General features: G+C 39.7%; 1 protein-coding gene across 1 annotated transcript; it reads left to right on the forward strand.

Moving 5' to 3' along the window:
- The first annotated feature begins 2,618 nt into the window (after positions 1-2,618).
- Positions 2,619-11,028, forward strand: thbs1a (thrombospondin 1a). Its single transcript, XM_028000664.1, has 22 exons — positions 2,619-2,788; positions 2,877-2,960; positions 3,165-3,724; positions 3,873-3,951; positions 4,248-4,337; positions 4,440-4,549; positions 4,874-4,999; positions 5,398-5,494; positions 5,583-5,756; positions 5,841-6,017; positions 6,096-6,269; positions 6,360-6,640; positions 6,725-6,943; positions 7,049-7,156; positions 7,561-7,720; positions 7,808-7,926; positions 8,087-8,321; positions 8,429-8,656; positions 8,742-9,013; positions 9,103-9,200; positions 9,293-9,432; positions 9,525-11,028. The coding sequence occupies exons 2-22, from the start codon at positions 2,897-2,899 to the stop codon at positions 9,530-9,532; spliced, it is 3,519 nt and encodes a 1,172-aa protein (XP_027856465.1). The 5' UTR covers positions 2,619-2,788; positions 2,877-2,896; the 3' UTR covers positions 9,533-11,028.
- The last annotated feature ends 562 nt before the right edge of the window (positions 11,029-11,590 follow it).

Below are 11,590 nucleotides of genomic sequence, written 5' to 3' on the forward strand. Positions count from 1 at the left end.
CAGGATAAACACTTGTTATCTATGGGCTGTTTCCATTCTGACTCTCCTAAGCAGGTATTTATTAGATTTTGGCAAGTCTTTTCCCACACTGTGAGCTTATAGGAATGCCCACAGAGGGATGTGGCCGGTCACACCTACCTACGATACCTCCAGAAATCTTTTTCCATTAAACTGTCCCACCTTGATCCCATTTCACAGCCCTGAAGCCATTTTCCACTCGGATAACATTCTGACCTGTGAAACCTCGCTGCTGATGCTCCATCACTTCCAGCGGGCTTGTGTTTCACCAAGGTGACGGCTACATGTTGTAAATCATATGTGTCACCGAAGTACCGCTGCTAATGGAACATGTGTGTTCCTGAGCACTCCAACTGAGGAACAGGAACCCACATGTTGCGTCTCATCACGGTTAGAAGCCCACTGCCTATTTTTAGGCAGGCAGCCCCCCCTTAGTTTTTTCTGCACAAATCATCCCAGCGTGCAGGCGCCTCTGTGTTCTCCCGTCTCCCCAGAAGCTTTTCGTCTCAGTCACACGCTAACTCTTTCCAGTTTTCCTCTGCGTCCACAGCTCCACAAGCTGGTGCGATTCAGTTAGCAAACACTAATTTTCGCAGAAAAAAAAATCACAAACCCTTATGTGGTGAAAGAGGACCTGAATAAAGGCTCTGTCAAGAAATCTGTCTTCACTCAGTGGTGGAAAAGAACAGAGGGAGAGGGAAGAGGTCAGAGGTTAAATGCCCAGCCATTAATTTTAACCCCTTGCAGAGCAGCAACGTCAGGATTTCTAAGAAACTGGAGCATAGATAGGAAGAACTGGATGACTTCTTGGAAACTGATTTTGCAAGCTTGAAGTTAATTGCTGATAACTTGCAATTATTTTCACTTTTGAGCATTAAACATGTCAAGAAAAGCTCAAGCATTAAATAACACAAACACCTACTGTGATCCATGGTTGGAGATGGCTTTTCAGAGTTAGATTTGTCTTTTTGTTTTTGGAAAAAGAACTGCCCATGTTAAGATTTTGTCAATTTAATACAGCTTTGCTAAATTACATTTGCCTTCTGACTAATACATTCATTAGGAATAGGACATATTTAACTGTCATCCTTGATAGTATAAACAATCCACATTTAAATATGAGGATTTTAAAAAGTTTTAAGTGTTTCAAAACACTGATGTAAATGGTTTGTGTTTTCAAGGTAAATGACTTTCTCAGCTATGAAATATGTTCAGCAAAGATGGTTTTTTCTTTGGGTGGCACAACCAAAGGGAAACACAGGGTTGTAGGAAAAAAGGATCTAAAATGTTTGCCTTAAATAAATTTTCTATAATTTTTATACATGTCAATTCAATGGGGAATGAGGAAATCCCTGCCTTGTGCATAGCTTAGCCCTCTTTTTACCATCTATTCAGTCAGACAGCATAGGCAATATTTTTTCTTTTGCTCTCTAAAGTAGAACTGCACAATCAAACCAAACAGCAATGCTGAATAAAATGCTGCATAGTGTGGGAAAGAGTTATAGAAGTATTCACTCATTGCACAGTTTTTTATTATTTTGTTGCCATAAAATAATTGTCATACGTAATTCTGGTCAAACAGCATGTCAGAAAATTTAACCGCACACCACAATCAGCTAGTGATGCAAAAATTTGCATCTGATTCACATCTTTAAATTTTTCACTATTTAGAAGGATAATTTAAGAGTTTTCCAAGGAATCTGAATTGTGTTTAATTGTATTCAAATTAAATGTTTTACTCATAATGTTGCTGATAAATTACATAATGAAAACATATTTGCAGAAGCAGATCTGAGTTTATTTTTAAGCATTGTGATTATTTGTAAATGTATGACACAATTACTTCTGTAAAAGTGTTTATGTGGTATTTTGGGACCTGCACTGGAACAAAGAAACTCTTTATATTTATATTATTGAATATTCAAGTTTTAATTGATTTATGTTTTTGGTAATTCACTAGCATCATCCGGTTCTACTTATATTTTAAATATTTTTTACTTTTTTTTCTAGACACACCAAAAGACCATTACACTTCACTTTCACTCCAGTACCAGTACACTGTGTTCTGAGCTCAATGAGACCTCTAGTGGTCAAAATATATATAACAAGATGTAAATCGTGGCATCGAATAAGCAGCACTTTTGTTAGCATAAATATAAACGATTTCAGGGAAAAACGAAAATATATGTATATGTTGAAAACGTATTCATATTTAAGATTTGTATCACTCTGATTGAATACATGCTGAATCATCTTCCCTTAGATGTACTAATTCTGAATCATTTAAAATTAAATAATCTTTCTCATGGTGGAATAAAACAACATTACATCATTAAATCTGTTAAAACTATAGCGTTTATCTGACCGGAAACCACCAAGCCTTGGCTTTGGTGCGTGGATAAAATATTTGTCTGGTGATGGAAATTCAGCTCAGGAATGCGTCTTTTTTTCTCCTCTGTGCGTCTCGGATATTACTCTGACTGGATGTGAGGTAAGATAACAAGCCCGTCCCTTCTCTGTCTCTAGCGCTGGATTCCCATTGGTCTAACAGGAGCTCAGGAATGTCCTTTAGGCGTTTAAATAGAAGTTAAGACAGAAGCCCAGGTCAGTGGAATCAGTGGAGAAACCGGGATAAAAAAGGGGAAACTTTCCAGCATTAAAATTATACTGTTCTTAGAGCTGCGAAGAAGAGGAACGGAATATACAATATTTGAAACAAGGATCCTTTTTTCTTTTCATTTTTAATATTTTTAAACTTTTTTATTGAAAGGTTAGTATTATAATGCCATTATTTGTTTTAATCTGAAGTTCATCTCTGGCTTATGTGTAAAGTAATTATTGTTCTTTGGTTGGAATAGGAGCTTTTAAAGATTTCAAGATGATGCTGTGTGGCATCCTTTTTCTGCTGATGCTTTGGAGTTGCGATGGTGCCAGATTGGCAGGTAAGGAGAAAAATGCGCATTTTCTCATTTTATTGAGATGGTGGTTATGACATTGCTAATAATTTAAAAATATCGGGGCTTAATTTAACGTGAAATAAAGACATAAACACTAAAACCAATTTCTTCTGTGCTCTTTGTTATTTTTATACACTTTGTCTCGAAGAAAAAGAAATATAACAATGGCTTTGTTTTGTTTGACCGCAGAGACTCGCGATGATAACAGTGTGTATGACCTATTTGAGCTGGCGAGGGTGAGCAAAAGACACAACGGAGTGAGTCTAGTCAAAGGCGCAGACCCTTACAGTCCCGCATACAAGGTCCTGAACGCAGACCTGATCCCCCCAGTCCCCGACGCCTCCTTCAGGGACCTCCTCGATTCCATCCAGGCCGAGCGGGGATTCCTCCTACTACTTAACCTGAAGCAGTCCAAGAAAACTAGAGGCAGCCTGCTGACAGTCGAGAAGACCGACGGATCTGGCCCTATCTTCGAGATAATTTCTAACGGGAAGGCGAACACTCTTGATCTGGTCTACTCCACCGAGAGGCAGCTGCAGGTGGTGTCTATCGAAGATGCCGGCTTGGCCAATGGGCACTGGAGGAACCTCACGCTGTTCATCCAGGAGGACAGGGCACAGCTTTTTGTGGGCTGTGAAGAGATCAATGTGTCAGAGCTGGATGTGCCAATCCAAACTTTACTGTCCAGGGAGTTGGCAGATAGAGCCAGACTCAGGATTGGAAAGGGGGCAGTGAAGGACAAGTTTATGGTAAGAGGAGTACATTTCTTACTAATACTGAATAGGCATTATTTAATCTTAGGTGTTATTTATATATTTATATGTTTATTTATATATTTATAACTATGTGATTTTTACATATATATATGTATATCCTGTTTTTTTTATTGTTTTGAAGGGAGTCCTCCAGAATGTCCATTTTGTCTTTGGAACCTCTCTAGATGCCATACTGACCAATAAGGGATGTAAAAGTGGAGGTAAGATTGAAATAACTAAAAGACAACTGCCTTAATAATGAGTAGTAGTTTTTGATATGGGTGATATGGCTCACCGCCCAGAGCGCTATTATTAAAGGGATCGGAGTGGTATTAGTTTTATTAAAAGGCAGTTACATTTAGTTTAGATTTCCAAATGACAAAAGCCCTGGGACGCAGACAGCATTAAAAACTGCAATATATGCTCGACTGATGTCATCAATGAAAGATTTGCCTATGTTGATCACAAAGCTATAAATCAAAATCAACTCTTCCACTCTCCTCTTATTCACTTGCAGCTGCTTTAACCCAAATGATGACCCTGGACAACCCAGTCAATGGTTCCAGTCCTGCCATTAGAACCGATTATACTGGCCACAAATCCAAAGGTGAGATTTCTCCTCTCTTAAAAGTAATGTTAGAATTTTTACTCCACTAATAACGCTTCTTCCCCAAGACCTGAGTTAATTCATTGGCCTATTCTTCCCCAGATCTGCAGACTGTCTGCGGTTTCTCATGTGAGGATATTACCAGTATGTTTAAGGAGCTCAGGGGACTCAACGTGATTGTTAAGCAGCTGTCAAATGAACTCCAAAAAGTGGTAAGTTCAGAGAGCCATCAATGTATTCTCTTTGCCATGATTCACTCTTTCTTTTCCAGTCTTCTGCTTTGAATTAACAGATTTCTAGTGCATACCCACTTGTCACTGTAATGACTGTCCCCAGCCAATTTTGTTAATGAGACGCCAGTGAATACATAAATATGTTTGGCCCGTTAGTCACATTTGCAGTGCTCCGGTAGATTCCAGCAATGTCTTAATCAGTGATTCATTTGTATTGGAACCTTGGCAAAGTGAAATGTTTCCATCCTCTGTCCCAAGCAAACCCACTTACCACTCTCACGCTCTCTTTTTTTCTTCTCCCAGTCTACTGATAGTGAGTTACTGAAAAATCAGATCATCATCCACAATGGAGTCTGCATCCATAACGGCATTGTGCACAAGGACAAAGATGAATGGACAGTGGATGGCTGCACAGAGTGCACCTGTCAGGTGAGTGTGAGAACACTTCCAGGAATGCAACCTTTACACAACCTTGAAGTCAGCTGTCTGCTGCAATAATGTCAGAACAGTGATCACATTAGCACCCTTCCTTGTGATTACTATTATCCTGCTTGAAAGCAATAGCATTCTGTCAGAAATTATTATTAAAGCAGCATGGGGTTCTTCTAGTGAAGGCTAATCATGTACTGTGATATTATTTTTGGCTGTTTAGCAGGACATTATTTATAAAGATCTCTGCAGATTCTTTATAGACACAGCAGGTGTTTTACATATCTAATAAGATCATTCCATTCTGGAATGCAGCAATTAGACTTGGAACAAGATCAGCCAGGTCTTTTTTTGTATAGCTGTTATGTTTGCACTCATTAAACTATTCTCCCATCCAGAACTCTGCAACCATATGTCGCAAAATCTCTTGTCCTCTCATCCCCTGCGCCAATGCCACTGTGCCCGATGGAGAATGCTGCCCACGCTGTGGAACACGTAAGCTTCTTATTAAAACCTATTAAATAAAAATTTCTGTCCTGGTGTCTTACTGAGAATTTTCAAACCTGTTGTCTGTCAATTATAGCGAGTGACTTTCCCGAGGGTGGTTGGTCTGCCTGGTCTGACTGGACCCATTGTTCTGTGACTTGTGGTCGTGGAATCCAGCAGCGTGGACGCTCCTGTGATCGCATCAACAGCAAGTGTGAGGGCACCTCTGTCCAGACCCGTGACTGCTACCCACAGGAATGCGACAAGCGCTGTAAGCTGCAGAACATCATGAAACTAGTTTTTTTCCACCGCTTGAGAATGCAGTGAATTGATTGTGTATGCTTTTACTTTACAGTCAAGCAGGACGGAGGCTGGAGCCACTGGTCACCCTGGTCTTCATGCTCTGTGACCTGTGGCGAAGGGGTCATGACACAGATCCGTCTCTGCAACTCCCCCACACCGCAGATGGGTGGTAGAGACTGCCAAGGAGAAGGACGTCACACCAAAGTCTGCCAAATGTCGCCTTGCCCCAGTGAGTTAGACACCATCTAACCAACATTTTTGAGTTATTTATTTTTGTGCTGAATAATAATGATTTTAATTTTTGCAGTTAATGGAGAATGGGGACCTTGGTCACCATGGGATACCTGCTCATCAACCTGTGGTGGAGGAGTCCAAACAAGAAACCGTCTCTGCAATGATCCTATGCCTAAATACGGAGGAAAAGATTGTATTGGTGATGCTACCATGGTTCAAATCTGCAACAAACAGGACTGCCCTATTGGTATGCATCTAATCTTTGCACGCAAGTAAAACAAAGTCCAACATCATCAAATGATATTCATCTAATGTTTAACACTCTTTTTGGACACAGATGGTTGCCTTTCCAACCCATGCTTCCCTGGTACAAAGTGCACCAGTTTCCGTGACGGCTCATTTGAGTGTGGCAAGTGCCCACTTGGCTACATTGGTGATGGGATTACCTGCACAGACATTGATGAATGCAAAGAGGTCCCAGATGCTTGCCATACTCACAATGGAATTCATCTTTGTGAGAACACTGAGCCAGGTTACAACTGCCTCCCCTGTCCTTCCCGTTTCTCTGGTCCCCAACCTTTCGGAAGAGGTGTGGAACAGGCAACTGCTAAAAAACAGGTGTGGATTGTTTGTTTTTATTCGCTGCAGCTTGGGCTTGCACATGAACAGCTTGCATATTTTAACCCTCTATAATTACTTTAGGTGTGCACTCCCCGCAACCCTTGCAAGGATGGTAGCCACAACTGCCATAAAAATGCGAACTGTATATATTTGGGCGTCTACTCCGAGTCAATGTTCCGCTGTGAATGCAAGCCAGGATATGCTGGGAATGGCCGGATTTGTGGAGAGGACAGTGACCTGGATGGATGGCCTAACACGGATCTGCCGTGTGTGGAGAACGCCACTTATCACTGCAAAAAGGTAACCATACCCCACATGGACAAAAACACCAACGGGTGTTATGATCCGTGAGTACTATATTATTATGATGATTGTTTTCCTAACCTCACTTTTGTTCCTTTGTAGGATAACTGCCCCAACCTTCCCAACTCTGGCCAGGAAGACCATGACAAAGATGGCCTTGGGGATGAATGTGACCATGATGATGACAATGATAGAATTCCCGATGATAGGGTGAGTAATCTGGGAGTTTTTTCAGCCCCAAGCTCTGCTTTCCCTAGAGACCACACATAGCAATCAACTGCAGCCATCCTTCCTCTGGGCAATTGGAATGCAAAGTGCTTCAGTTTGTGTGCTTTCACCAAAAAGTCACAGTGGAAAGTCAGTAGTACAGGGATAATGTACTATAATTTTCACATAAAGCCAGAATTGAGGATATCGTGCCTGGTTGCCCATAATTCTCTTTTGTGGATTTGGAGAGTTGGGAAAGAAAAATGCAGGGTTAAATACTTCTGGAATATTATATTTCAACCAAAGTAAAAGAAAAATGCTAGAAACACAGTTTTTTCTATACAGATAAACTCTTTCACTTATGTCCCACCTTTACATATTATAATGTTCTTTTTCCATTAAAACAGGATAACTGTCCAAGAGTGTACAACCCTGCTCAGTATGATGCAGACAGGGACGATGTTGGTGACCGCTGTGACAACTGTGTGTTTGAGGCTAATACTGACCAAACAGACACCGACAACAATGGAGAGGGAGATGCCTGTGCTGTCGACATTGATGGTGATGGTAAGCAATCTCTGTAAACTCAAACTAATTACTTAGAAAGAAGGCTAAGGATTAAAAAATATTAAAATATATACTTTTCCTCAACAGGTATTCTGAATGAGAATGACAACTGCCCATATGTGTACAATGTTGACCAGAGAGACACAGACAGGGATGGTGTTGGAGATCACTGTGATAACTGTCCCCTCGAGCACAACCCAGACCAGGTAAATAATGTTTAGCATAGAATACAAAGTTTCTGGAGATGTGTCAGTTCTGGACATTGCTTGCATACCTAAAAATCATATACCCAGGATAACACTTGTCATAAAAAGACAAGCTTTTCTTTGGAAAATCTCAGCAAAAAGGAATGTGGTTCTTTTGCAGGTTGACTCTGACTCAGATCGTATTGGAGACAAGTGCGATAACAACCAGGACATTGATGAGGATGGTCACCAGAACAACTTGGATAACTGCCCATACATTCCCAATGCCAACCAGGCCGACCATGACAAAGATGGCAAAGGTGATGCTTGCGACCATGATGATGACAATGACGGTATTCCTGATGATAAAGACAACTGCCGATTGGCTTTTAACCCTGATCAACTGGACTCTGATGGTAAGCTTTCCAAGAAACTGTTACAATCCCTCTTATTTGTAGCAATTTAAGGATTTTTGTTCTAATTTTTTTTTTTTTCTATTTCCATATTCAAATTTTTCTCGAAGGTGATGGCCGTGGAGATATTTGCAAGGATGATTTTGACCAAGACAATGTCCTGGACATCCATGATGTTTGCCCTGAGAACTTTGCCATCAGTGAAACAGACTTCCGCAGATTCCAAATGGTACCCTTGGATCCCAAAGGCACCTCTCAGATTGACCCCAACTGGGTGGTGAGGCATCAAGGCAAGGAGCTGGTGCAGACTGTCAACTGCGATCCCGGCATTGCTGTTGGTACGTAACACACAGAGAAACATGTTGCTCCAGTTATAATTGCTATATGTAGTGGCTGCCCTAAATCATGCGCTTTCCACTTCAGGTTACGATGAGTTCAGTGCCGTGGATTTCAGTGGAACATTCTTCATCAACACGGACAGAGATGATGACTATGCCGGGTTTGTGTTTGGCTACCAGTCCAGCTCCCGCTTCTACACAGTGATGTGGAAACAGATCACACAGACTTACTGGTCCCACACACCCACTAGAGCTCAAGGCTACTCTGGCTTGTCAATCAAAGTTGTAAATTCCACCACAGGGCCTGGCGAACATCTCAGAAATGCTCTGTGGCACACCGGAGACACTGCAGGACAGGTGAGAGCATGGTGTTTGAGTCGGTGTTTCAGGCAAAATAATTTTTTGTAGCTATTTTTACTTCAATTCTTGCCATTCTTGATTTTCAGGTCCGTACTCTGTGGCACGACCCCAAGAACATTGGCTGGAAGGACTTTACTGCCTATAGATGGCACCTAACCCATAGACCCAAGACTGGACTTATTAGGTGAGTTCAAAACCTGATTTATGTCCAAAATTGTGTAATTCTTTTGCAATTTTTACAGTAGCTTACAGTATGTGATTGTATTTATCTTTTAGAGTGGTCATGTATGAAGGCAAGAGAATCATGGCGGATTCTGGAAACATTTATGATAAGACATATGCTGGTGGGCGACTAGGCTTGTATGTCTTCTCTCAGGAGATGGTTTACTTCTCAGACCTCAAATATGAATGTAGAGGTAAGACTATGTACAAAGATTAGACAGTTCAGAAATATTTCTCATCATTTAGACTTCTTTTTGATTTGTATTTTCTTTGCTTTGTCTTCCAGATACATAATTGCACCACAGAGCCTTCTGGAAGAATGTATCAGCGTAGGCCTACATCAGTTTCAGTTTCATTTATTTGTCCTCTGAGAAATGCACAATGGAGGTAGGTTGAGCAAAGGAGATAAGGGGCAGAAAGGGACCTCAGGAGTCGAAGCCAAATAAAAAGGAAAAGTTAACTGCACGAATTGTGAGTGCAGCTCTGCTAAGAAGAAATTGCCTCTCTTTGTCTGTCTGCGCTGATCTGCATCAGAAGAGGGCCACATTTTATTGCTTTGCACAACTGAACTGTTATTCCTCTGTGGATGAGGGAGAAAAGGGAAGAGAGTTATTCTTTTTTTTTTTTTTTTTTACATTTTTTCACTAATTTTGAGCATTAACATACATCTGCTGTGGACTGAATGATACAGTACTCAGAACGAAGAAAGTCTTAAAAGACATTTTTAAGGATGGGGTAAAAAAAAAACCAGAAAGTAATCCCCTGTGAAGGAACTGTTGAGGGACTGTGGACAGTAAAGAATGACTGTTCTTATTGAAGAGAGTGAATGTTGTGTTTTTTGTGCATGTGTGACACCAAAAAAGAATAGCAATGAAGACATTAAAATCAGAATTTAATTATAATTTTCCTGGTGACCCCCTCACACTGTTGGCTGCAGATACAATGTCCTGTCCCAAAAAATACTCTTCTCAGGAAAGAAAATCCATGAGCAGGAGACCTTGGAACACAATTTATATGAAAACCTTTTCTTAAAATCTCAATTATAGTGAAGGCCAGTTATCTTTTTTTTATTCTTTCATCATAGAGGTTTTAATTTTAGCTCCTCACTGCATCTTGCTATCATTAAATATTATGAGCAACCTTCTATGGTTAACATCCTCTAAATATATGCAGTTACTTCTAATTATGTGAAGTAAAAAACAACTGTATCCTGCTTTCTGCACAGTGTGCCTGATGGCGTGCCTGGGTTTGAGTGTTTTTGACAAGGGGGGGAAAAGGAAACCCTTTATGTACAAATATTACCTCATTGTTTTTATTAAGGCCAGCAATACAAACAAACACTTGTTTTAGTAACAGAGTATACATTTGTTGGCTTACTTTTTTAAAAGCAAGACTATTATCATTCATATGCTGTATATAAGATATTTTTCTAGTACAAGAAACTCGAACAGGAAAGGATTAAAAAGATGTTTTGAATATGTTTTGCATTATGTATTTCTTGTGCCTTTTTGATAAATTATTCTGTTTTTTGTCATTTGTGTAGATATATGCTATTTAAATAATTTATCTCGAGGTGTAACCTCCTATGGAAGCGTTTCTATCTGTATAAATCTTTTTGCACACTGACATGAGGATGTCTTTGTTATTTTGATTTTTGTATGTCTCTTTTTTAATTATTAGTGAAACTTTTCTATAAACATTTGTACTATAGTTTCTACTCAACATGTTGTTTATACTCCTGTTATTGATTCTTTGTCAAGTGAACAATAAAGCCTTCATAAAAAACTCTAGTTATCTTTATTCTTTATTAACAGTCACTGGTAAAGAAGCAGGTTATTCACAGAATCCTGTGATCAAACATATTCATTTAAAAATAAGTGGAAGAGAAAACTGAAGGTGGAAAAAAATGCACAAAGAAAAGGGAAAAAGAAATGAATGCTTTTTCCTTCCACTTGATTTTTGCTTTATATGACTGGATAAAATGCAGTGTCAACAGACAACTTCTTCATTATTAACCTTTGACTGTTTTTATTAGCTGTAAGCCACAATAATCAAAATTACCAAAAAAGACATACACTTAAAGGAAAACTTAAATACAACAATCTGTGTGTTATAGACCTTTACAAGAAAAGCATGTTAACTTTGCTTCACAATTCTTTCAAGGTTATGTCAAATACATCAAAATACAAGACACAATGAAAGAGAGTTTAGTTTCTTTTAACTCGCGAGAACAGGCAGAGATGTGTGTCAGTTACAATCTCTACCTATTCTGAAAATACATTCTGCCGCATCCTCTCTTTTCATTTCTCACATTCCCTAAGTTACATGTACTCTGCAACTCTAAAGAAGAAG

The sequence above is a fragment of the Xiphophorus couchianus genome, chromosome 19 (assembly GCF_001444195.1).
Source record: "Xiphophorus couchianus chromosome 19, X_couchianus-1.0, whole genome shotgun sequence".
Lineage (NCBI taxonomy): Eukaryota > Metazoa > Chordata > Actinopteri > Cyprinodontiformes > Poeciliidae > Xiphophorus > Xiphophorus couchianus.